Genomic DNA, 22,294 nt, shown 5'->3' with positions numbered 1-22,294 from the left:
TTCCCGGAAGAAGCCGAGGAAAGCCGAACTCCCTCCCTCCCTCTACCTCCCTCCCTCCCTTCCCGGTTGTCTCTCGGTGGTGCAAGCAGCCATGTTGCCGCGAGCTTGTTCCGGTATGACCGCTTAGACCGCATTCGAACGCAGCTCGTCTTTCCCAGCCCCAAACCCTGGAAGTCGCTGCCCCATCGATCATGGATCGTACAACCTGATTCCGAACCTCCGGGCGGCCAAGCTACTGGTGGATTGTCATCGTCATCGGGTACGAGGATCTTGCTTGGGTTTATATCGGCCATACCGCAGTGCAGTGCAATTTTGATGAACGACCTTATTTTTCTTATGAAAGCCAGAGACGACAGGACGCCGCTGGCTTTCGCGGATTTCGGACTTTGGTGGCTCGCTTGTGTGGTACCAGCCTCCTCTTCCTCCTCCTCCTCTTCCTCCTCCTCCTCCTTCTCCGCCGCTTGTGGCCGCTGAAGCGCTAGCGTAGCGGCGAGCGAACTAGCCCAGTTAGCTCCGCCTTGAAGGAAAGTCGGGCTAGCTCGATGGGCTAAAAAAAAAAAGAAAAAGAAAGAAGGGAAAACAGAAAGCAGACGAAAACCAAACCCTCAACTGGGCCATGTTCGCGTTTTACACGCTGGAGTTCTTCTTCTTTGGATACTCCACTCTGGAAATCTCACCGGGGACGATTGTTTCGTGTGAGTTGGCAAGGTCGGGACGGGGACCTCGCCGGGAATAACTTTGGCCTGGAAGTTTTTTTCTTTTTCTTTCAACCATATTTTTTTTTCCCTGAACACCTCTGACGGAAGTATTTTACGAAAAACAGAACGATAAAAACACAAGACCCGTTGATAAATATTTTTGATACGGAAACACAACGGCCGTTTGTCGTCTCTTCGTTCGGCGGCGTACTGGCTTTAGCATGCTAGCCACCTAGTTGGACCTTCTTTTGAAAACGACCCCATCAGCCAGCTTTTTATTGCTTCGTCGCCAGTGACTCTTTCGAAGAGTAACATTAAACACGACCTCATCATAGTGGCATTGTTTATTTTTGGTGCCCCCAAAACATGGGACGTGCACTTGAGCTAGCGAGCTAACTGCTAGCCGCCGATGTGGGATCCAACTTGTTGATTCACGGGCTATCTGACGTGTTGCTAGCGGGCTAGCACTGGGGCTTTTTTTTTTTTTTTTTACTTCGTCCCCACACCGAGCTTAAATGTACTGAAGAGTCGCTTTTGGGTCACTGCGCCTCTGCGCCTTTTTGCAGCAACATCATCAACCCACTTCAAGTCAAGCCAAAATGTCAACAAGGACCCCACTCGTGCAAGTCATTGAAAATTCTGGGCAGGTAAGATCACGAAAAATGAATGTAGTCAACACATCTCAAGTGTGCCAAATACAGCCACGCGATTTCTTCTTGGCACTGTTTTTTTTATTTTTGGGAAAATGCAACAGAAAATCAACGCTTTGTTTTCTTTGTAAAAATGGATTCCTGTGATACAAGTTTATTTTTCCTGTGATTGATAATAAAATAGTTAAGAGTCTTTAGAGTAGGGAAAATCCAATTATCAATCAGCCCCTTAATGCAAAGAGAATCGGGTCCGAGTTACAAACCTTGATCCCCATTTTCAAAAGGCCGAGACCACGTAACAGATCTAAAATTGATTTCGAACCCAAGGATGCTCCGAAATGAAAGTTCTTGTCTGAAACTGAATCACTTTGAATGCATCAGGAAGGTTCTTTTGAGACTGCACTTATATATTTAAGTAGCACAAACGTATATTTTGAGCCAAGATGCCGAGCCACTCGGCGTTTGTTTACAGACTAGCCGAGTGGCTCGAGTGCACAGCACTTCCTGTCCCTCACCGAAAATGATCTGTGTGAGAACAACAGCGTATCCTTCCACTCCCAGGTCATAAAGTTAATGGCTGATCTTTCCAAACGAGATGGACCTCGCATATTGTGACTAAGCAAAATTTGTACGCGAGGCACCATTTTCTGCAATCATAAAGTCACAATTACAGTAAACGTTTGAAAGTCCAAAAATGTAAAACCTCGATTTACATGATGGAACCCATTTGTTGATAGTTTTCAACAATGGGCCCGTATTTGGTCATCCGTTTGTCCAATTACGTAATGTTGCTGCACAACTTAGCCAAAGTTTGCGTTACTATCTGGTAAGGACTACGTTTCGAAAGCTGTCAGGTCTCAAAATACCCCAAGGACGCACCCTAAAAGTGCTACCCTATAAATGGAGATATGTATTTTTAACTTTTGTCAGATGTCCAGGCTTTTTAAATTTGCATTGAGCCTCTATCGCATTCTAACCTTTTCCCTTGCGGTTACCGTTCGTCGACAGCCCCCGAAATAGCATCATCGGTTATTGTAAATATCGCCGTTCGCAAAAGAAATGTCAACCATTTTGTCTTGTGGGGAGAAAAAAAAAGACGGCGAACAAGTTGAGCTATACGGAAAAGTGGGCAAAATTTGACTAGAGCAATTCCAATTTAAAAAGAAAGCCCCAAATGACCCGGTTTTAATCAACGGAATCACTGTCAAATAAATATCCCAGCGCACTCCAAAAGCACGACGCCATCACGTTGTCCTCGTTGGCGCTAGCACGCCAGAGCGCAGAGGTCACTAATTAATCAAATCATCACGATTGAAGAAAAGTTGCCATGAAGCCTAAAAAAAAAAAAAAAAAAAAGCTCCCATATCACACGTTACTAACACGGCCCAAATGTGTATGCCTATGTTTAGCACAAGTTTTGGTAGATACACAACAATGGAAATGTCCCTCCAATTTCCATAGGTGCTATGACCCGTAACAGCGTCGTTTGGTGCTGCCATTTTGGTTAGCAACACCGTTGGCAACCAAGTTCAAGTGAGCTCAGTCGTTGAAAATTTGCCGTGAGGTAATACGGAATTTCCTGTTTGACGATGTTCCCCCGCGTGTCCCTGGAGAGACCAACGGAGCTCGAAATACAGGTCTGCCCTGACGTCAGCCCGTGGCTTTGAACGAGTCATTGTGTAGCCACTCGTTCCAATCGAACAGCCATTTAGAAGAGGAGCAGTCAACGGCGGGACCCGCTTTGACTTCCACTCGTCTTTGATTGCTGCAAAAGTTAAAATCACAGCTGCTTTGTTTTTTTGCGCCCCCCCACCATCTTTTTTTTTTTTTCTTAAATCCTTTGTGCGCCCATTGAGAGTGAGTCATCGCGCGAGCATGACGGTCCGTAGCGAACGCGCCGCTGTTCCGCCCAGGAATCTGCGAATTTGGTCTTGCTCTTTTAGAGGAGCTGTCGCTAGGCAGAATAGCGGGGAGAGATGGCGCTACATGGGGGGGTCCTAGCAACAGAGAAGCCGCCTCTCACACACTTTGGGTTCCCACCCTGGCGCACGGTAGCCCTCCTTTAGGTTGGATTTCGCTTGACTGGAATGACATTTTAATTGAATGAGCCGCGTCAGCGGCGGCCCGATAATCAGGCGCCGAGGCGTGGGCCTTGTGCTCCGTCCGTCCGTCCGTCCGTCCGTCCGTGTGTGTGTGATTGTCTAAAAGAGTGTAAAACAAGCCTTTCCAGTTGAGCAGAAGGAAGCTGGAAGGTGCGGCTGCGCGCCGCCGACCTGCCTTTATAGACAAGCGCGGACTTCCCTCCGCCGCCACGCTATTGTGCCTTCGCCGTTGCCATGGGAAAAAAAAGCTGAAGTGGCTCAATGTTGATTTTACAGAAAAACAGTCGGGCGAACCAGGCAGGGAAATGTGGCAGCAATTGCGATGGAGCGCCGCCTCGTGCCATTTGAAGCGCCGCTGAAGTTGTTCTCTATCTTGGCACGTTTTTTTTCCCGAAAAAATATAGGGTGCGAATAAATAGTAAAAGCGGAATGCTTTCGAGGTGGCGTAATTATTTTCCTCTGCTCCCAATCTGACTTTTTGTTTCTGACCAGTCTGAATGACTTTTTGGACCGACTCCTCTGTGCTTCCTGGCTTGAATTCAGTCACTCTGCCCAAGCCAGATTCGACGCGCGCGATTGGTCGGCGCAGTCCCGTAAGCCGAGGGTATCGTTCCCGGCGTCATACCGCGCCGCAACTCACATGTTGCTTGGGGCGGCCCAGTTCAACAGCCCACTCGCACCCAACTGACGCCAATCGCAGTTGGCATTGCTGCGATTTTTTGTTGTTGTTGTTGCATTTGCCGATGTTTACATTCAGGGAGTGAGAAAAGCAAACACTTGGATGTGCAGACAAAGCGTCAACACCGGCGAGGGCGACGAGGAAGTTATCCGTAGTAGTCCGCATTGTGCTGGCTTGGGCTGACCTCCAAAGGACGAGGAAGTAGCCTTGCTGAAAATGACAAAAGATTCTGGCGGACTTGGCTCAACTTGACCCAGACGTGAACATCATGATTTGATAATCGCTTACCTTTTGGGAATGGGCATTTTCCAGGTAGCCTGCCGATGGCTTGGTTTTGGAAAGGAACATTTTGATGAAAGATGCCGAAATGGGATTTTATGCTTTTCGTAACGTTGGGGAAAAAATGAGAACGGCGTTAGTTTGGAACTCGGAGAGAGACAAATTCCGCAGGCAGGATGATGGGCCACTTTTCGATTCCGACACTTTGATTGATCCTGTTTAGCAAGAAAATTAGCCGCCTTATGACTGTGAAGTCACACTTCATGTGTAGCCCAAAAAAAGCTCACGTCAAAGTTTACGAGTGTGTGTGTGTGCGGGGGGGGGGGGTTGGGGCTTATCCTGCAGCTGCCCAAAAATGAAGGCAGAACCAGTACACCGAAATAGACCCGGCCGCCATCAAATACCACGTTAAGCGCTGAGGAAAGTAGTCCTCGCTGCGCTCTCGTAGCCTCATTCAGCGCAAACTGAATTGCGCCCTGCAAAAAGCACCACAATGTCTCCCGTTGTTTCCTCGCATGACCCAATTTCATGTTGAAATTTTGTGAATGGCTTCAACGAGTCTGATCTGGGTTAGCGAGCACCTGACAGCCCGGCCGCCTGCCGACGTATTAAGGCCGAGGAAGTATTGCGCGCGGCTTCAATGGATGAAGAATTTCGTTTGAGCTGCGGCGCCAATGCGCGTGCTTCGCGTTCACGTGTCATCGCCGTGTCTCGCTCTCTCGCTCTTTCTTCCTGCAGCTATTGTCATTCCGCTGGAGCAAATGCCCACTTTCGTGTTACTCCGTTCCGTCAAGAGCCTGTGCAGCCTTCCGTTGAACGGTTCAAACGGTCAAAAGTACAAAACGAGCACACTCGCCAGCGGTTACAGAAGGACAAAACCGAACGACCCGGCCGTGTTAGCATTGAATCAAAGCGAAACGAATCAAGTCCTTCCACTCGTAGCGTATCTCACTCAGCGTATGGAAAAAAAAAAGATTTGGGCGAAGGTAATGAAGACCACGTTTATGCTACCGACAAGTGAATTCGTATCGTGAGATGACGACAAGAAGCTCTTTGTCGTCATACCTTCTCGAACGAAGCCGCAGCGAACCGAACGGACTCGAACCGAATCAAATTGAAACGGAACCGTTCTTGAATCGTATCTTCCGTCTGCATTTCTTTCATGTTTTGATACAACGCGGCAGGCAGGCAGTCTGTCTTCCATCGAAAAAAAATCGGAAATGAAACGTTCAAAAATAATTACCGTAATTTTCGGACTATAAGTCGCACCGGAGTATAAGTCGCACCAGCCATAAAATGCCCAAAAAAGTGAAAAAAAACCATATATATGAATGTAAGTCGCTCCTGAGTATAAGTAGCCCCCCCCCCCGCCAAACTATGAAAAAGACCGCGACTTATAGTCCGGAAATTACGGTAGATACAGGTCTTATGTGGCCTGTAGATAAAAGTATTTTGCTCCGCCCCCACACATAAGGGCAGACGGACACGCGTTCAAATTGAAGCGGGCCAACGCAACAAAGTCGTCATCACGCTCGCTTTTCCCGACACGTCTCGCTTGCGGCCTTGTGGACATTTGCGTTCTCCGAGCTGCCTTTCCTGCTCGCTCGTTTGATTCGCCTCGGTGTTGGCACACAGGAAGTGTTTTCGCCCAAATGGTCTGATTTCTTCTTGTCTGATTTCTCCCGACCCGACAGGACTCCAAGTCGTCGTCCGGTCGCTCCAGCATGTCGCGATGTCGGAACTCCGTCGCCACCACCACGTCGGACGAGCAGCCGCACATCGGCAACTACCGTTTGCTGAAAACCATCGGCAAGGGCAACTTCGCCAAAGTCAAACTGGCCCGCCACGTCCTCACCGGAAAGGAGGTAGACGTCACTAACTGAAAGTAGACTCGCTCCTTGTGAGCAGTCGGCTCGGACCCGTGTGGCTTTTCCATTTGGCAAAATAAAGTTGGGATATACTGATATTTAATTAATAAAAAAAAAAAAAAAACTATATACATAAATAAAAATGTAGAAATAAAAAAAGGAAATTTGGATTACCGTATTTTCCGGACTATAAGGCGCACCTAAAAACCTAACATTTTCTCAAAAGGCGACAGTGCGCCTTATAGTCCAGTGCGCCTTATATATGGACCAAATTCCTAAATTTAAACTGGCCCAAAGTATTGTGTCATGAAATCAATCATAAGTGGCCCGCTGAAGACTGTGAATCATGAATCAAAAAGACTATGGATCATTATTTTCTGATTATAAAGTAATTGGTTGCGTCTGAAGTTGAAATAAAAAAGATAAAATGGAGAATGATTTGATTTGGATGACAAATCTGACATGATGCATTAATGGTGCGCCTTATAGTCCGGTGCGCCTTATATAAGGACAACGTTTTAAAATGGGCCATTCATTGAAGGTGCGCCTTATAGTCCGGTGCGCCTTATAGTCCGGAAAATACGGTAATCGTCCGTTTCGTTTCAAAAAGATCTCGTCATATCTGATTCATGTTGTGTTTGTGCATTGGGAATTAAGCAGGAAAATCCTCGTCAGGGCTACTACCACCTTTTTGACGACCGGTCCCTAATGAGACCGCCCGTCACGCTTAGACCACATGCGGCAACAGTTTGGAAAGCGCATTTTGGAATCGACTGCCCCTTTAACAGCAGAGGAAAAATAAACCCAAAATGTGCCATTTTCTTATCTGCCAGGAATTGAGCAATGTTGTGTAGGCAGGCCACTGTGACACCCTGTGCTCCTACAGTTCTCCTTAAGGACAAAGGTCATGTGGATCTCGCAGACTATAGAAGCTCTTCAAAAAAAAAAAAAAGAGCTCGCTTTTGTCTTCCTTCTTTGGCCCGAGTCAACACGTGGGCGAGGTGGGACGTGGGCGGGCTCTGTCAATGTGTGACAGGTCCCTGCCTGACACTCGGATAACGCTCCACGTGACTCCCCGGCCGGCGCACACGCAAAGTGGAAAAACAAGGGCGAGTCGGAGGACTCGAGGGAGAACCGCGAGAAAGAAAGCACTCCATTGTCGTCGAGTCTTTGTTCTCCCCAAACAATCCCCCCCCCCCTCTCCAATCTGACTCTCTATTTTTGCTTCAGTTTTGTCGCTCCCTCTCTGGTTTGGTACCGCGCTGGCGATCTTTGCGTGCGCCTGAATTCCGCCCCCGCGTTAGGCAACCGACCGACGTCCGCTGCCGTCGCGCTATCGCCAATAAAGTGTCACTTGACAACGTGCCACAATTCATGTTGTTGTCTTTTTGCCTCCCTCCCAGGTGGCTGTTAAAATCATTGATAAGACTCAACTGAACTCCTCCAGTTTGCAAAAGGTGGGCCGCCCGAGCGCACACACACACACACACATGGGCCAGAGTCAGCTTCGTATTGTTGAAGAAGAAAAATACTCAGTCCCTCACTCGCGCTCTTCCTTACTGTGCTTCTGCGAAGCAGCCCAGTTTTCAATGAGTTTTAATGACGGGAAATAAGATGCAATTACTTCCTTTGATCGTGACTGGGTGGGGTCTGTCCACTCGCACGCACGAGGCACGCGTCAAGCCAGATCCAAATGCAGAACCACTGCCGCGTTGCCACATAACTGCCACTCGTTCAACATCCCCCCCCCCCCCACCATTCGTTTTATCGCAATACAGAAGATTTCTTCGCTTCTGCTTGTAAGACCTTGGGAAAAGTGGAAAAAGTCGCGGCAGTCGCACGACTGAGGAAAACCAAATAGGCTTTTGATTATTTTTAGAACGGTTGAGCCCTAATGAAGGGCCCGGCGACCACGTGCAGCGTATCCATGGACACACGGACTTTCTAATGGCGGGCACATGCAAATTCCAAAATGGTTGTTCCTTGGGCGTCGTTTGACCCAGCTGCGCGTGCGTTTTTTTGCCAGCTCTTCCGGGAGGTGAGGATCATGAAGCTGTTGAACCACCCCAACATAGGTGAGTCTAAAGGGACCCAAAAAAAAAAAAAAAAAAAGCTGCAAATGAAGGGCTCTCACGCTCCGTTTCACATCTCCTCCGCCACCAGTTAAGCTCTTTGAGGTGATCGAGACGGAAAAGACTTTGTACTTGGTCATGGAGTACGCCAGTGGAGGTGAGCGGGTCCTGCCTGAAGCGTTTTGGTCACATGACGGGTACAGGTCGGAGCGGTCATTGTTTGGTCGTCTTGCAGGAGAGGTGTTTGATTACCTGGTGGCCCACGGCAGGATGAAGGAGAAAGAAGCCCGTGCCAAATTCCGACAGGTAGGAACGTCCCCGCGCGTCGCTCGGCCTTAACGCGAGGTACTTCGTGTTGCCCGTTTGAACCGCGTATGGACAAAGCAGCATTGAAAGCAACTTTAGATCTTTTGAAGGTAAAAAAATAAAAATGCGCTACCTCGTGTCCAAACGTGCGCGGGAGTGATCCTCGCTAAATAACAATATTCAATTGAAGATCACAATGTCGCGTGTCTAAGAGCGAGGTCACGCTCTCTCCATCATGCGAGTGGGGGGTCGGCGATTTAAAAAAAAAAAAAAACACACACAAGCCCCCCCCCACCTAAAACGTCATTTTACAGTCTCCTCCTAATTGTGTTTTTCTCGTGTAATCTCCCTCTGCTCTCCGTCCCCAGATTGTGTCAGCAGTGCAGTATTGCCATCAGAAGTGTATAGTACACCGAGACCTCAAGGTGACAACACACAATATTTCTGACGCACTCAAGCACGATTGAATCCGACTCCCATTTGAATGGGTTCCTGTTGTAGGCAGAGAACCTGCTCCTGGACGCCGACATGAACATCAAGATCGCCGACTTTGGCTTTAGCAACGAGTTCACACTGGGGAACAAGCTGGACACCTTCTGCGGCTCCCCGCCGTACGCCGCGCCCGAGCTGTTCCAGGGCAAGAAGTACGACGGGCCCGAGGTGGACGTATGGAGCCTGGGGGTCATCCTCTACACGCTCGTCAGCGGCTCCCTGCCTTTCGACGGGCAGAATCTCAAGGTGAGGCTGCGGCCGACTGCTCCTCCGTATCCGCGTCTTATATAAGCCGCCGAGTGTTTAGCGTGGGCGGCTGTAGCGTTTGTCTTTCTGCCTCGCACCAGTTTGAGCAAGGACTGTCTATTAAGAACGGTATCGGCGCGAGAGGCGATAGGACGCATCGCGCTTTTCTTAACGCCGCCCGTCGTGCCGACCGGCGTGACTCATCGTGGAAGCGCAGACACATTTTGGGTGGGCGATCTGATACCGAATGTGATGTCGGTATTAACGTTCCTGTGAAGTAGCTAGCTTGAGCAAGTTTGCCGTTTCGCTGCCTCGCCGACCGACATTACTCGCTTTGATTTCGCCCAGTCGGGCCGGTTGTGTTTTGAAGAAGGAAAGTGGCGCTGTCTTTTCAAATAGAAATAGGAAAATCAGATTAGACACAGTCGAGAATATTTACTCCATTTTATTTATAGAGCACTTTAAAAAAAAAAAAAAAAAAGTTGCCTACAAAATTACCTCCTTCTCCAACAGGAACTGAGAGAGCGTGTTCTGCGCGGTAAATACAGGATCCCCTTCTACATGTCCACCGACTGCGAGAACTTGCTGAAAAAGTTCCTCATTCTCAACCCCTCCAAAAGAGGCAGCCTTGAGGTACGCGAACGCAGCCGGCCTCGTTGACGTCACGACGCCACGTCGCTGGCTCATGCGTTTGATTTTTTTTTTTTTGGGTGCCATGTTCCTCCCAGCAGCAGATCATGAGGGACCGATGGATGAATGTGGGACACGAGGAGGAGGAACTCAAACCCTACATCGAACCCCAACCAGATTACAAGGACCCCAGGAGGACAGGTGCGCGCGCGCCTGACAAGCTCCGAACACCGCGGCGATCCATCACAAGTCTAACGTTGAAATGTGCTGTGCGTGCCAAGACATTATGCTGCAGATGGGCTTCTCTCAGGAGGAGATCCAGGACTCGGTGGTGAATCAGAAGTACAACGACGTGATGGCTACCTACCTGCTATTGGATTATAGGAACTCTGAGGTGTTGATTTATCTATTGACATGTTTATTTACCAATTTATTGTTAGATTAAATTCTTTTGTTTTATTTATGATATTTATTTTCCGGTCTGTGTGTGACGCGAACACGTCGTCAGCATTTGTTCTCTGTCTTTGGCTCCTCAGCTGGAGGAGGGCGGTATCAAGCCCCGGCCCGGAAGTGATGTAAGCAACATAAATGCCCCCTCCCCGCCACACAAGGTACAATGGGAGCCATTACTAGCCAATAGCCGCCGAATTGTGGCCCGTCAGCCGCCGCCATAGATGATGATGACGACGGGCCACGGCGGTGTCGTCGGCGGCCTTCCCGCAAACACTCACCTGCACGTCAGCGTGCAAGCCACCTCATTGCCATTCCCATTTTTCTCAGGTACAGCGCAGCGTATCGTCCAACCAGAAGCCTCAAAACCGCAGAGCTACTGACCAGGGTGAGCCCGCCTCGCGTTCCAAACGTGGCGTTTCCCCACCGGCGGGGCGGACGCGTTTTGTTCTGCCGAGACGTTGAGCGCGATATCTCCTCTCCAGGCTCATCGCACTCCAAGAGAGGGGGGCAAGCGGACAACCGGACCGCCGGAGAGGATTCAGGCAGGAAAAGCTCGTCCGGCAGCTCCACCAACAAGGTGCCGGCCAGCCCGCTGGTTCCCTCGGACCGCAAGAAGAGCGCCACGCCCTCCACCGTGAGCTCCAGTGTATTTTCACCGCCGCATTGGCAAATGTATTGCGCTTTATGGCGCAGCTATGCAATTTGGAAAAGGCAGACGCTGGCTGTATTTTATCAGATGATCCGTTCCAAAGATCAAAACGGAAGTCAGTAATTAACCTGGTTAATGGCCGTGTGATGAAAGCAAGACATTGGCGACCTTTGTCGTAGATGTTCCCCCCCCCCCTCCCGAATGACAAATAATTCCGGATTATTTAGCCACACCGATTAGTAATTCCTCCCATGAATGTTTTCAGAATAGCATCCTGTCGACTGGCACGGGTCGCAGTCGGAATTCTCCTCTGTCCGAGAGAGCCACGCTGGGCCAGGGCGTCCAGAACGGCAAGGACAGGTACACATGAACAACACGTTTTGCTTCTCTTGTGAGGACGTTCAGCCCAGCACATCAGCCCGGGCTTTCCTAAGCATTTAGGCCAACGCTCCAGTAGATCACAAATGACCTCAACGGCTCGGCCGTGCGGTTGCAGCAGTGCAGCGGCGGGCGGGGATTGATTTAGCCACTCACAGATGGTCATCATTTTCACAAGCGTTCAACAAGAAAGCCGCAATTGCTGCTCGGTGACGTGTTCCGCTCATCATCAGTCTGGAACGGACTGCCCGCTATTGCCAAAACAAACAAGTGGCTCCGTTGAATCACTTGATTTATTCATCCACCGCTTTGGGCTTCCATCATTCATCCTCGCCCCCCCAATATTTTGTTGGTTGGCTTTCTGCCCCGATTCCTTGGTTGCTCACTTTCTTGCCAATGAGGGCTCACCCTGCGGCGTGGCGGTGCGTGGTCCCTCTTAATAGGCGAACTGAAAATGCCGCCACGCACAGGTGCCGCTGCCGCCAGAGCGCACTTTTCTATTTTGAAGACGACCAGTTAAAAGGCAGAAGTTTAAGATATTCTAATTATGCGTAGTAAACAAAAATATTCCTGATATTTCTATTTTAAATATTTCAAAGCACCGAATTCTACTATTCGCGTTTAAGGACAATGCACTTCAAGATGGTGTAATCAATGATTAAAAACATTTCATAACGGTTACAGCGGTGTCAACTATTACACTCGTTTATAATGAAAAATTTGATTTTTTTTTTAAATGTCTTAGATCAACTTTGAATACTCAAGGGCCTATGAGCACTTTCTGCAGAGGATAGAGAATATTGGCCTGCCATTCTTGGAAATACATTGCGATATGCTCCCTCCCTCCCTCCCTCCCTCCCTCCCTCCCTCCTTCCTCATTTCGTGTGTTTGAATTTGTGCCGCCTCTAACCATGCTCCACCTCACTGCCCTGCCCACCCACATACAACCGCCTGTGTGTGTGTGTGTGTGTGTGTCTTGTCCTCACCTTGTCCCTCCCAGCCTAAACACTCCGGGTTCCCGCGCCTCCACTGCCTCAGCCGCCGCCGTCCTCTCCTCCTCATCCTCACGTCCTCACCACCGCAAGTCCTTGTCCTCCTCCAATCATCCGTACCCCACTGACCTGCATGCACCGCGGCCCAGGCAAGTCTCTCATCCAAAAAACGCGCGCACACACACACACATGCAGAGTTTTCATTCGCTAATGCCGTGCGCTAAGAAACATGTCGCTGTTGGCTGATTTTGTTTTTCATTCACTTTGAGAGCAATTTACGTTTTCAGTAGTTTTGGGAAGTCTAAAAAAAAACAACTCAGCCATTGATGGTGCTGAATCTAGAATTACCTTGGAGCTTTGCATAAGGATGTTGAGTGCAGCTCGGTCTGTGTGGAGAAAGCCTGGACGCCCGGGACCAAATGCTTCACCTTTGAACCCCACCCCATCTCACATTGTCCAAAGTATACTAAACTTTGCTTTGCTGCTGTAATTGTAGGCCACCTTGATATTTCCGCAATATTCATTAGATACAGTTTTAATAACGGCAACACGGGAAGCAAATGTCAAGGTGGCCCTCTACAGCGCTCGCCGGCTTTTGTCAGCTCATTACGCTGCGTGCGACCCGCTTGCAATAAGCTTGGCTTGTTCGGAACCGGTTGGGAGCACTGGTTCTGCTTTTTGAGAGAGCCAGGTTTGCCGTGGTTGGTTTACTCATGATGATTGAATGGCGATTACATCAAGATGACTAATAGCAATGAGCCCAAAAGAGCATTTTATCCACCGACGTATACTTTATACGAGGAACTCGACTCTCAAAGGTGGCGGTTTAAGTTGCGACTCCCAGTTGACATTTACTGGCAAACGTAACACAATACAAAGACACCTTGTGTTTCCAACACAACCTCATCGCTCAATGCTAACGCTAAGTAGCATCTGGACACAAACTGTGCAGCAACTGCGCTCAGTCGTATTCTTCATCCCCCTGCAAAGAACCACCAATATCAGCGGCGTACAGACGAGCCAAGAGGAGTTGAGGCGTCTAAACTAGCGTATTGTTGTATACTGCCCCCAGGTGGCCAAGGTGTGCACACTGGAAGTGCTATTCCTGGCGTTGGCCAACAGTTGAATTCTGTCAGTGCTCATTCAAACACAATCACGACTCGCTTTTCCATGGAGACTGCAATTTGATAATCCCGAAGATTGCTGTTTTTCTATCCAGGCAATTTCAAAACACACCTTCCATACTATTTCTCGTGTCGCAATAGCAATGGTTCGGTTCTTGTTTCTCGGGCTGCCTGGGCGTGATTCACCCACTCCTCTCTCCGCTTCGTCCCGCAGCGGCCCACCTCAGCGGGCGCCCGGCGCCTCCCCGTCGGCCCACAACATCAGCAGCGCCGCAGTGACGGACCGCGCCAACTTCTCACGGGGGGTGGGCATCCGCAGCACGTTCCACGCCGGCCAGCAGCGGGGGGCCCGGGACCAGCAGGGCTCGGCCTACCCCGGCGGGCCCGCCTCGCCGTCGCTATCGCACGGCAACAGCCAGGCCCGCAGGACGCACGGCGCCACCGGCATTTTCAGCAAGTTCACCTCAAAGTTTGTGCGCAGGTGAGTGGCGCCGAAGCGAGCGCTCGCGAGAAAGGGCGTGAGGAGGCCGCTGAAGAGCGGCGGACGTGGCAGTCGATGACAGGAGCTCAGAGTTTTCTCCTTGTGCGGACGAGCGTGACCGAAATAAACTTCGCCGCCATAGCAGCCGCGTACGGCTTGAGCCTTTTTTGGGCCCTTTGAGGTTTCAGACCGAGCAGAAAATAACTAGGTTGACGTTACATGTCAGTTCATGTGCTCATTTCCTCCGAGGAACCACCTACCGTACGCCAATGTCGTCCGTGCCCGTCGCCGCGCTCTTGCCGAAACGTTGGAAGGGAGAGCCACCCGAGCGGCGGGATCTCCTCTATAATTTGACCGGCGAGGAGTCGCTGCGGCTTTGCGTCCGGGCACTTCCACTCTTGACTCGTGGCGCACGCTTCAAATGGGAGCGCGGCTAATTGCGAGGCCTCGCGTTGCCACCCGTTAAGGAAGCCGCGCGACAGGGGAGCGAGGTGGGATTTTCTACGGCGTATCAAAAGTTGGCTTTATTTTTAATGGATTTATTCAGCTCCGATTCATTTTGAAATGTCAAATTTGGTCAATGACGAAGAAAGTGTGTACCGTAATTTTCGGACTATAAGTCGCGGTGTTTTTTATAGTTTGGGGGTGGGGGGGGGAACTTATATACATGTATGTTTTTTTTCACTTTTTTGGGCATTTTATGGCTGGTGCGACTTATAGTCCGAAAATTACGGTCGATTGAAATGAAGCAATTTTAGAGTGAGAGAAAGCGAAACAAATATGACCCTTTTGATTTTACTTACAATCATTAATAACTTATGATGTTTATTCTTTTTATGGACACACAAAGCTCCCTACTCAGATTCTGATTAACACGATTCCGTGGCGCAAACGATGGCGTCCTGTGGCAATTGACATTTTTACCTTGATTGGTTCCCGCTTGATTCGGAGTGTGTTGGGCATTTTAGTTCATAAAAACCTCAACTGTCACCTCAATGAGAAAGTCCTAGCTCCGCCCCTAGTGGTCAAATGGTTTATTGGCGCTAATATTGGCTCTCATCCATCAAAGAACACATTTAGTATATTTTCATCTTACAGGCCTTTAGATCACATCAATGACTTACCGTTTGTTTACTATCAATCGATGAATTCATCTCTCGCATCAAGATTCTTGACGTGACCGACGCGAGCTGAAAGAGCCACAAGGAGCCACGTTGTCGCTAAGCGAGATGAAGGCGAGGACGGTACGGGAAGCGCGGGCTCAAATCAAAGGAAGTCCTTGAGCGCCGTGGCAAAGGAACCATCCGACGTGGGGGCGGCGGCACAGGCCGCTCGGAGCCGGCGCAATGCCGTGGCGACGGTATCCATGGTTACGCCGCAGTTCACTTTCCCCGCAACTATTAATAGCGCCGAGCGTGGACACGCGTGACAACTTGTCACCGTGGAAGAAAGTTGAGGCGGCGGAGTTTAGCCTTGACACGATCGCATTCCTCTCCATTTTATCGACACCGAGTAGAGAGAGAGAAAAAAAACGTTCCGGCGTTTGGGTGAAATGAGAATTGCAATCGTCGGCGTCGTGGGGGCGGCGGGCGAGGGGTAAAATTGGGAGTCGCGTGAGGACCATCGCGTGTTGACGCACACGTCTGTTTTGCATGCGTGTGTGTGCTCGGCTTGTTGTTTTGGAAAATGTGTGTTTGTCGATGGGCGTCCTTTGTGCCTTTTGTTTTTAGGGTCAGCACTCAAGAATCTTGTCCTCTCGCACGTCCGATAATGTCTCGACACGCGTGAACGGTTTTGATGAAAGCCCCCCCCCCCCCCCCCCTCCGCGGGCCACCGATGATTTCGGTCTTCCAAATGTCTTCCCTGTGTTTTTTTTTTTTTTGTCGTCTTGAGAAGGCAGCGCGACATTACGACACGCGTTCATACCCACGTTTCTTTCTCTTTCTTTCTTTCTTTCTTTCTTTCTTATCCCTTTTTTTTTTTGTTTTTGTAGAAATCTCTCGTTCAGGTTTCCAAGAAGGTAGGCCAACATCCCCAACGTACACTATCCAGCCTTGATATATATCGTATTTTCCTCCTCTCCATATTTATTTGACATATCAGTATTTCTTCCCCTTTTGGTGTTTTGTGCAGCTCTGTTGAAATCTTCACCTGTGCCTTGAGCCTTATCTTTTCTCCTATTGATTGATTTCCTGTGGTCACTCCTGCCCCCTCCTTTTTTATTTTATTTTTTTTATTATCAGCCTTTTGGTTTTGAGTTAAGCTGTGTTTGGCCCTTTTATATTTTTTGTTTCTTCACGCCACTAATGTCCCTCCTTAGCCGCCCGCCCGCCCGCCCGCCCACGCACCTAACTCACTCACTCACTCGCCTGCTCGCTGTCATCACCATCACACAACACAATAACACCTCAGGCCTCTTTCTCTTTGCCCCCCTGCACCCCCCCAGTCCCGGTCCCGCCCCCCTTCCCCCCCCACAATCAATCCACTTCCAGGTTTCAGGTCGAGTGTGAGCCATTCCACATGAGAAGAGCCCAAACGATTTGTCATCTTCGCAGTATGTTGTGTTCTTTGCCTTGGTCAGAGGCCGCAATTCACGACCGGTGTCATTAGTTGATTCTGATTCGTACCCGCTTGGGGGAGACTGGATGGAGGTGGAGAGGAGGAGCGGACCCCGAAGGGGATGGGCCTTTTATTTTTCCGGAGCCTGCACGCTGTCGCTCTTTTCCTCTCACTGCCTTTCTTTAAAAGGGGCAGCAACAGCATTGGATGGCTTTGACCTTTCTCTGGCTGGACCTTAACGCTGTCCGCACACACACACACACACGGTGTATATTTGCATGATGTAAGTCATGTTATGTTGGGGGATGGGAGGGGGGGGGACACTTTTGTTACGTCGCTGGAGCAGTGTGCCACCTGATGGTCAGAACATGTACTAACATGGCTAAAGGAAAGCGGACGCGTAGTCGACGGATAGCAGCTAATCGATAGTATTTAGCGCCAAATACGTTTCGACGTATTCGAAAAGATTTTAATCCACATTGGCAGAGGCACAAGTCAAAAAAATGAAAGAAAGAAATCTGAAAATTGCCTGTTTCTCAAGGCACCTCGTTACCATTGATTGTTTGTTCCCCCATTTCGTCTTCCTCCACGTCGCCGTGCGCATGTAAAATGGAGCACAAGCTATTCCCCAGACCACGTTTTTTTTTTTTTTCTTTCGACAAGCAACAACTGTGTGTCTGTCATACTGTTTTCCTGTCCTTGCGTGTGTTACATATTGTGATGGAAATTTAAACGGCGGCCTATTAATATCCAAGCCCGTCGCTCGCTCATTGGGCATCGCTGGTGAGTCTGCTGGCAAAGAATCGCGGGGCGAGTTGTCGCCAACTCTCAGACTCGTCTTCTGAGCCGGCGGACAGGATTACTGTCCAAAACGACTAAACTTGTGTTGGTTTCTCCCGAGGAGTCCGTATGAGGGAGAGGGTCGGGAAGAGGGGAGCAGGTGAGCTACAGAACCCGAGCCGCCTCGCCTCGCCGCCAATCAGTAGAGCGAGCGCCGCCTAACGCAGTAGCTGATCTTTGAGCGGGGCTTGAATCGGGTGGTGGCGGTGCTGGACCAATCAGGATGGGAGATTTAGTAGCGCGCGGGATGGTGTGGAGGTGCATGGTTATGGGGCGGCTGCGTGTGGGACAAAAAAAATCATGGCTGGCCTGTACCCAAATGTGTGTTTGTGTGCCACTGTCACAAACACACACGGGGGTGCTTAATTATTTTTTTTTTGTCTTCATTCATTGTCCTCGTCGTCCTCGTCGTCTCCTCCTCCCTCTTTACTCAGGCTCCATCTTTGGAATAATTCCATCCCCTCCGTCCGCAGGTCCATGCTGAGCAGCAACGTGGACAAGTCCGAGAAGACGTCCGGCGGCGTTCTCTCCTCCTCGTCCAACAATGACGAGAATAATTCCTCACCGGGATCTGGGAACACTGGTATGTTAGAATCCGGATAGCTTTATCGTCGGACTTCCACGTCGAGTGTTCCGTGCCATTTCAACGGGGTGTCTTCTCGCCCCCTCGCAGGCGGCACGGGCACGCCTCCCGCCATCGCCGGTCAGAAGGACTCGGCCAAGCCGCGCTCGCTGCGCTTCACCTGGTCCATGAAGACCACGTCGTCCATGGAGCCCACGGAGATGATGCGCGAGATCCGCAAGGTGCTCGACTCCAACAGCTGCGCCTACGAGCTGCGCGAGCGCTACATGCTGCTGTGCATGTCGGGCAACCCGGCGCGCGACGACTTTGTCCAGTGGGAGATGGAAGTGTGCAAGCTGCCGCGGCTCTCCCTCAACGGCGTGCGCTTCAAGCGCATCTCGGGCACATCCATCGCCTTCAAGAACATTGCGTCCAAGATCGCCAACGAGCTCAAACTGTGAGCGGACGGGACGGACGCCGCGTGGATGGATGGATGGATGGATGGGTGAATGGATGGATGGATGAATGGATGGATGGATGGATGGATGGATGGATGGATGGATGGATGGATGGATGGATGGATGGATGGATGGATGGAGGTCTTGAGTGGGGTGGGGGTCCATTTTGAGTAACACCAGTGGTTTGAAGCAGGGATAGTTCTCTTTCTTTCTCCAGATTTTGATTCCAAGGCATTTTCTTTCCCTCACCACTCCACTGCATGTCGAATCCTCACCTCGGCGCTCTTACCACTTTCTTGCTATTTATTCTCAGCGCAATCCTTTATTTTGTATTTTTTTTGTTTGTTTCTTTCTTTCCCCGCCCAAACACTTTGGGGCGGGACATTCTCTCGGCGGAAACTTTGTGATGAAATGCCGAGCCTTATTTTGCGGGAGTTTGCCGATTCTCTTGCAAAACGGATGAGCGGACTGAGCCGGGGCTCTCTTGTGCGTGCAGAGACACACACACACACACCGCACACACCGCACACACAAATGCTTTTGCCTTCTTCACCGCCTGCTCAAACTAGACCTTCCACCCCCACCTCTTGATTTGCGTCAGGTCAGATCAGGCCAGTTGGACTTGAAGTTAATGCCCGAAACAAAATTGTGTATTCAACTTCTCTTATTTTATTTTTTATTTTTTTCCTCAACACAGTAGTGCACTGGAAAAGGGGGGGGGGGTGACTGTCTAAACCACCTCCCCCCCCCCCCCTCCCCTCCCCTCCTTACACACTCAACCTCCTCATTTGACCGGTCCCAGAGAGCGGAACACACAAGTGTCAGAACGGTCACCGAATGACTCTCATGTGCTTTGGATTGGACAATACGGTTTTGGTGTCGTTCTAATGATTCGGGATTTGTAAAATGCGTGTGGTTTTTTTCTCGTTTTCCTTTCGATGGGGTCATGTCAGGTGATATCATTGCTGCCTTTGTTCGGTGTCGTGCACCTTTTTGACACACTTGTCGGAAACGTTCATCAGCAAACCTCCAAATTGAGGACTTATTAGTGACGCTGATGACTCCTGCCTGTACGTTTTTTTTTTTTCTTTAACCCCTCCCCTCCAACCACAGCACATTTCATGTTCAAAAGTCCCAACTTTAATATCTTTCTTTATGCTCGTCCAGCTTGATGAAGCAGCACACACACACACACACATGGGGGGGGGGGGGGGGGGGGTCGAAATGAGACAAGGGTCGGTCACTTCATTCTAAAATGATGAGACACTGTTGTTTATTTTATTTCTATTTTTGAGTTTTTAAAGTCAGTTGTTCTTTCACACTTGATCATTGTATTAAGGTGCTGGGTATCGTATTCTAATGATTATTCTGGCTGTTGCTGTTATATTTTATCACTTTCAGGTTTTTTTTTTTTTGTTTTTTTGATTTTATCTCGCATTATTTTTGCTTTGTTTTAACGTTGCTGTAATTTACGTTGATTTTCCGAAAAAACGTTTTTGAGCGAACTGTAACTGTAGTGGCGGGTTGGGGGAGGGTCGGGGGAATCCTCAGCTTCTGAAATGTATGTTTTTGTTTTTTTTTGTGCAAAGATGAAATGATGAAAACTTAACAATGATAGTAATAAAACAATGATATGATGATCGCGTGGCCCTGGAATCCATCGTCTCCCATTTATTTATAAGCATTTCTTCCCCGACCTCTGAATAAAAACTTTTCTTGATATTCTTTTTGAAGTAACCAAAAGTATGCTTTTATTTTGTACCGACACTTCCTGCCCCGCCCATGGAGACTTGAACGCGGAAGTATTGACGAATCCACCTGCGCCGGGTCGGACGATAAGGAAAAACGTACGTTTTAATAATATTTATAAATGACGTTGGAATATCTGTTAATAAGCGGGCACTGTCGAAGAAAATAGATATATAGATTTTTTTTCTGAAGCCAATGGGGTTGTTACGAGATAATATGTGCTAGCTAGTGTCTATCAAAAAATATGTTTAAGAAAAATGTCACTCGTTCTATAGTGTATTGTTTATATTTTCACTCTTAAGTGAAGCTCGTGTCGTATCTGCAGTGTTTGAAATGAAATCACAAAAACGAATTTATTCAGTGTAAACCTGTTTATTAAAAAAAAAACATTTACTACAATTCCTGTAACATGAACGTATTTATTTGAAATCGAATTTCCAAGCATATTTACGACTATTTAAAACCTGTAATAAAATAAACGGGGAAAAAACGGGATTCTTGATAGTGTCAACTAACACAAATCCCACATTTTCCATTTACACTAATCTTGAGTATCTTCATTTATAAGTGTAGTTAGTGCATGGTGTCATTGATCGCCTCCTCTTTTGCTAGACCTCATCCTTGTCTCCCTGGAGGTGCAGCAGCCATGAAACTCGGACTGCACTTTGTGGTCGACCCCGCGGGCTGGCTATGCGTCGGCGCCATCTTTGGGATCTGGCTCTACAACTCCATTTTTGTTCCCAAGCTGGTTCTGCTACCGCACTACAGAGAAGGCCACATTTCCTGGGCTGTCGTCATTTGTAAGGACTACACAATCCCACAAAGGGAAAGGCTCACTCATTCTTGCTATTTTGATATGTAATGATTATTTTCTTCAGGTTATTATGCTGCGTCAGCACTGTGCTTTTTAGCCCTGTTCAGGGCGTCCACGGCGGATCCTGGTCATCTTCCTCCAAACCCCCATATACCTCACTCTGGTATGTAAACCGCACATGTGGGTTGAAGTTGGATTCCAAATTTGCCACCTGTGTTTCAGAGCGAGAGCACTGGGAACTGTGCAACAAGTGCAACCTAATGAGGCCCAAAAGGACCCATCACTGCAGTCGTTGTGGCCACTGCGTGCGCAGGATGGACCACCATTGTCCCTGGTAACGAGCAGCAAGTGTAGCCCGCTCTTTGGACGTTTTGATCAAACCGCCGTCGTGGTGACGTTTACGGTAGCTCTGGTCAGGCTTTGTCGAGCCAGAGTAAGCAACGAAAGCCCGGCTGTGTTGACGTTCCTTCATAGTAGAGGCGACAGGAGCCCCAAGATTGAACCTTGTGGAACTACAATTGTACTAATATTTGTGTTCATAAGGCAATACCGTTTTTTTCCATGTATAATGCGCCCCAATGTATAATACGCACCCTAAAAATGGCATGTCGATGCTGGAAAAAAGCCTGTACCCATGTATAATACGCACCCAGATTTTGACTCCTACTTAAGTCCGTAAACGTAAGATTATTTCAGAAAAAAGATCATTTTTGGGAACAACCGGATGTTATTCTGGCGGTCAGTATCACTGCGCATGCGCTAGCAAACTCGAGAGCGAAGAAATGTGTCGGATTTGTGTAGGGTACATTGTGACAGCAAACGAGCAGGTGATCGAGCGAGCGTCTGATACCAGAGCATTGTGTTTGAAGTGAACAGCAGAGAAGAAAGCGCATCTGTAATGGCGGCCTCCGTATCATATCCGGATAAAAAAAGAAATTAAAAAACAATTGAAAAATTGTACCCATGTATAATGCGCACCCCAGATTTTAGGACAATAAATTATTTAAATTTTGCGCATTATACATGAAAAAAAACGGTAATTTATTTGACAGTGCGGGAACGGTAAAGGACTTCGTTTTTCCAGGATCAATAATTGCGTGGGGGAAGACAACCACTGGCTTTTCCTGCAACTCTGCTTCTACACACAAGTCCTCAGTGCTTTTACTCTGGTGCTGGACTTCTGCCAGTACTATTACTTCCAACCTCTCACGCA

General features: G+C 48.9%; 2 protein-coding genes across 12 annotated transcripts in view; both read left to right on the top strand.

Annotated features, from left to right (window-relative positions):
* The first annotated feature begins 79 nt into the window (after positions 1-79).
* mark2b (MAP/microtubule affinity-regulating kinase 2b) lies at positions 80-20,174 on the top strand. 11 transcript variants are annotated; one of them, XM_061287281.1, is made up of 21 exons: positions 80-259; positions 6,103-6,273; positions 7,680-7,733; positions 8,303-8,351; positions 8,440-8,505; positions 8,584-8,654; positions 9,023-9,079; positions 9,156-9,392; positions 9,906-10,025; positions 10,121-10,223; positions 10,304-10,416; positions 10,559-10,633; positions 10,803-10,860; positions 10,958-11,109; positions 11,390-11,484; positions 12,503-12,643; positions 13,833-14,099; positions 16,093-16,119; positions 17,560-17,598; positions 17,972-18,081; positions 18,172-20,174. In XM_061287281.1, the coding sequence occupies exons 2-21, from the start codon at positions 6,133-6,135 to the stop codon at positions 18,519-18,521; spliced, it is 2,325 nt and encodes a 774-aa protein (XP_061143265.1). In that variant the 5' UTR covers positions 80-259; positions 6,103-6,132; the 3' UTR covers positions 18,522-20,174. The 11 variants fall into 11 exon arrangements, with proteins under 11 accessions (XP_061143265.1, XP_061143211.1, XP_061143203.1 ...); XM_061287227.1 differs by having other exon boundaries at positions 81-1,345; positions 17,563-17,598; XM_061287219.1 differs by having other exon boundaries at positions 81-1,345.
* Positions 20,175-20,272: 98 nt separating this feature from the next.
* Positions 20,273-22,294, top strand: part of zdhhc21 (zinc finger DHHC-type palmitoyltransferase 21) — a 3,670-nt gene continuing 1,648 nt past the window's right edge. Inside the window, exons 1-5 of the mRNA XM_061287318.1 lie at positions 20,273-20,365; positions 20,880-21,067; positions 21,146-21,244; positions 21,304-21,415; positions 22,166-22,294. The exon at positions 22,166-22,294 is cut by the window's right edge and continues 10 nt beyond it. Of these exons, the coding sequence (XP_061143302.1) occupies positions 20,914-21,067; positions 21,146-21,244; positions 21,304-21,415; positions 22,166-22,294 (494 nt within the window). The 5' untranslated portion in view covers positions 20,273-20,365; positions 20,880-20,913. The remainder of the gene's footprint in view (positions 20,366-20,879; positions 21,068-21,145; positions 21,245-21,303; positions 21,416-22,165) is intronic.

This window comes from Syngnathus typhle, linkage group LG1 (assembly GCF_033458585.1).
Source record: "Syngnathus typhle isolate RoL2023-S1 ecotype Sweden linkage group LG1, RoL_Styp_1.0, whole genome shotgun sequence".
NCBI classification, from domain to species: Eukaryota; Metazoa; Chordata; class Actinopteri; order Syngnathiformes; family Syngnathidae; genus Syngnathus; species Syngnathus typhle.
The sequence above is the reverse complement of the archived record's forward strand: the minus strand, read 5'-3'. Positions and strand labels throughout refer to the sequence as shown.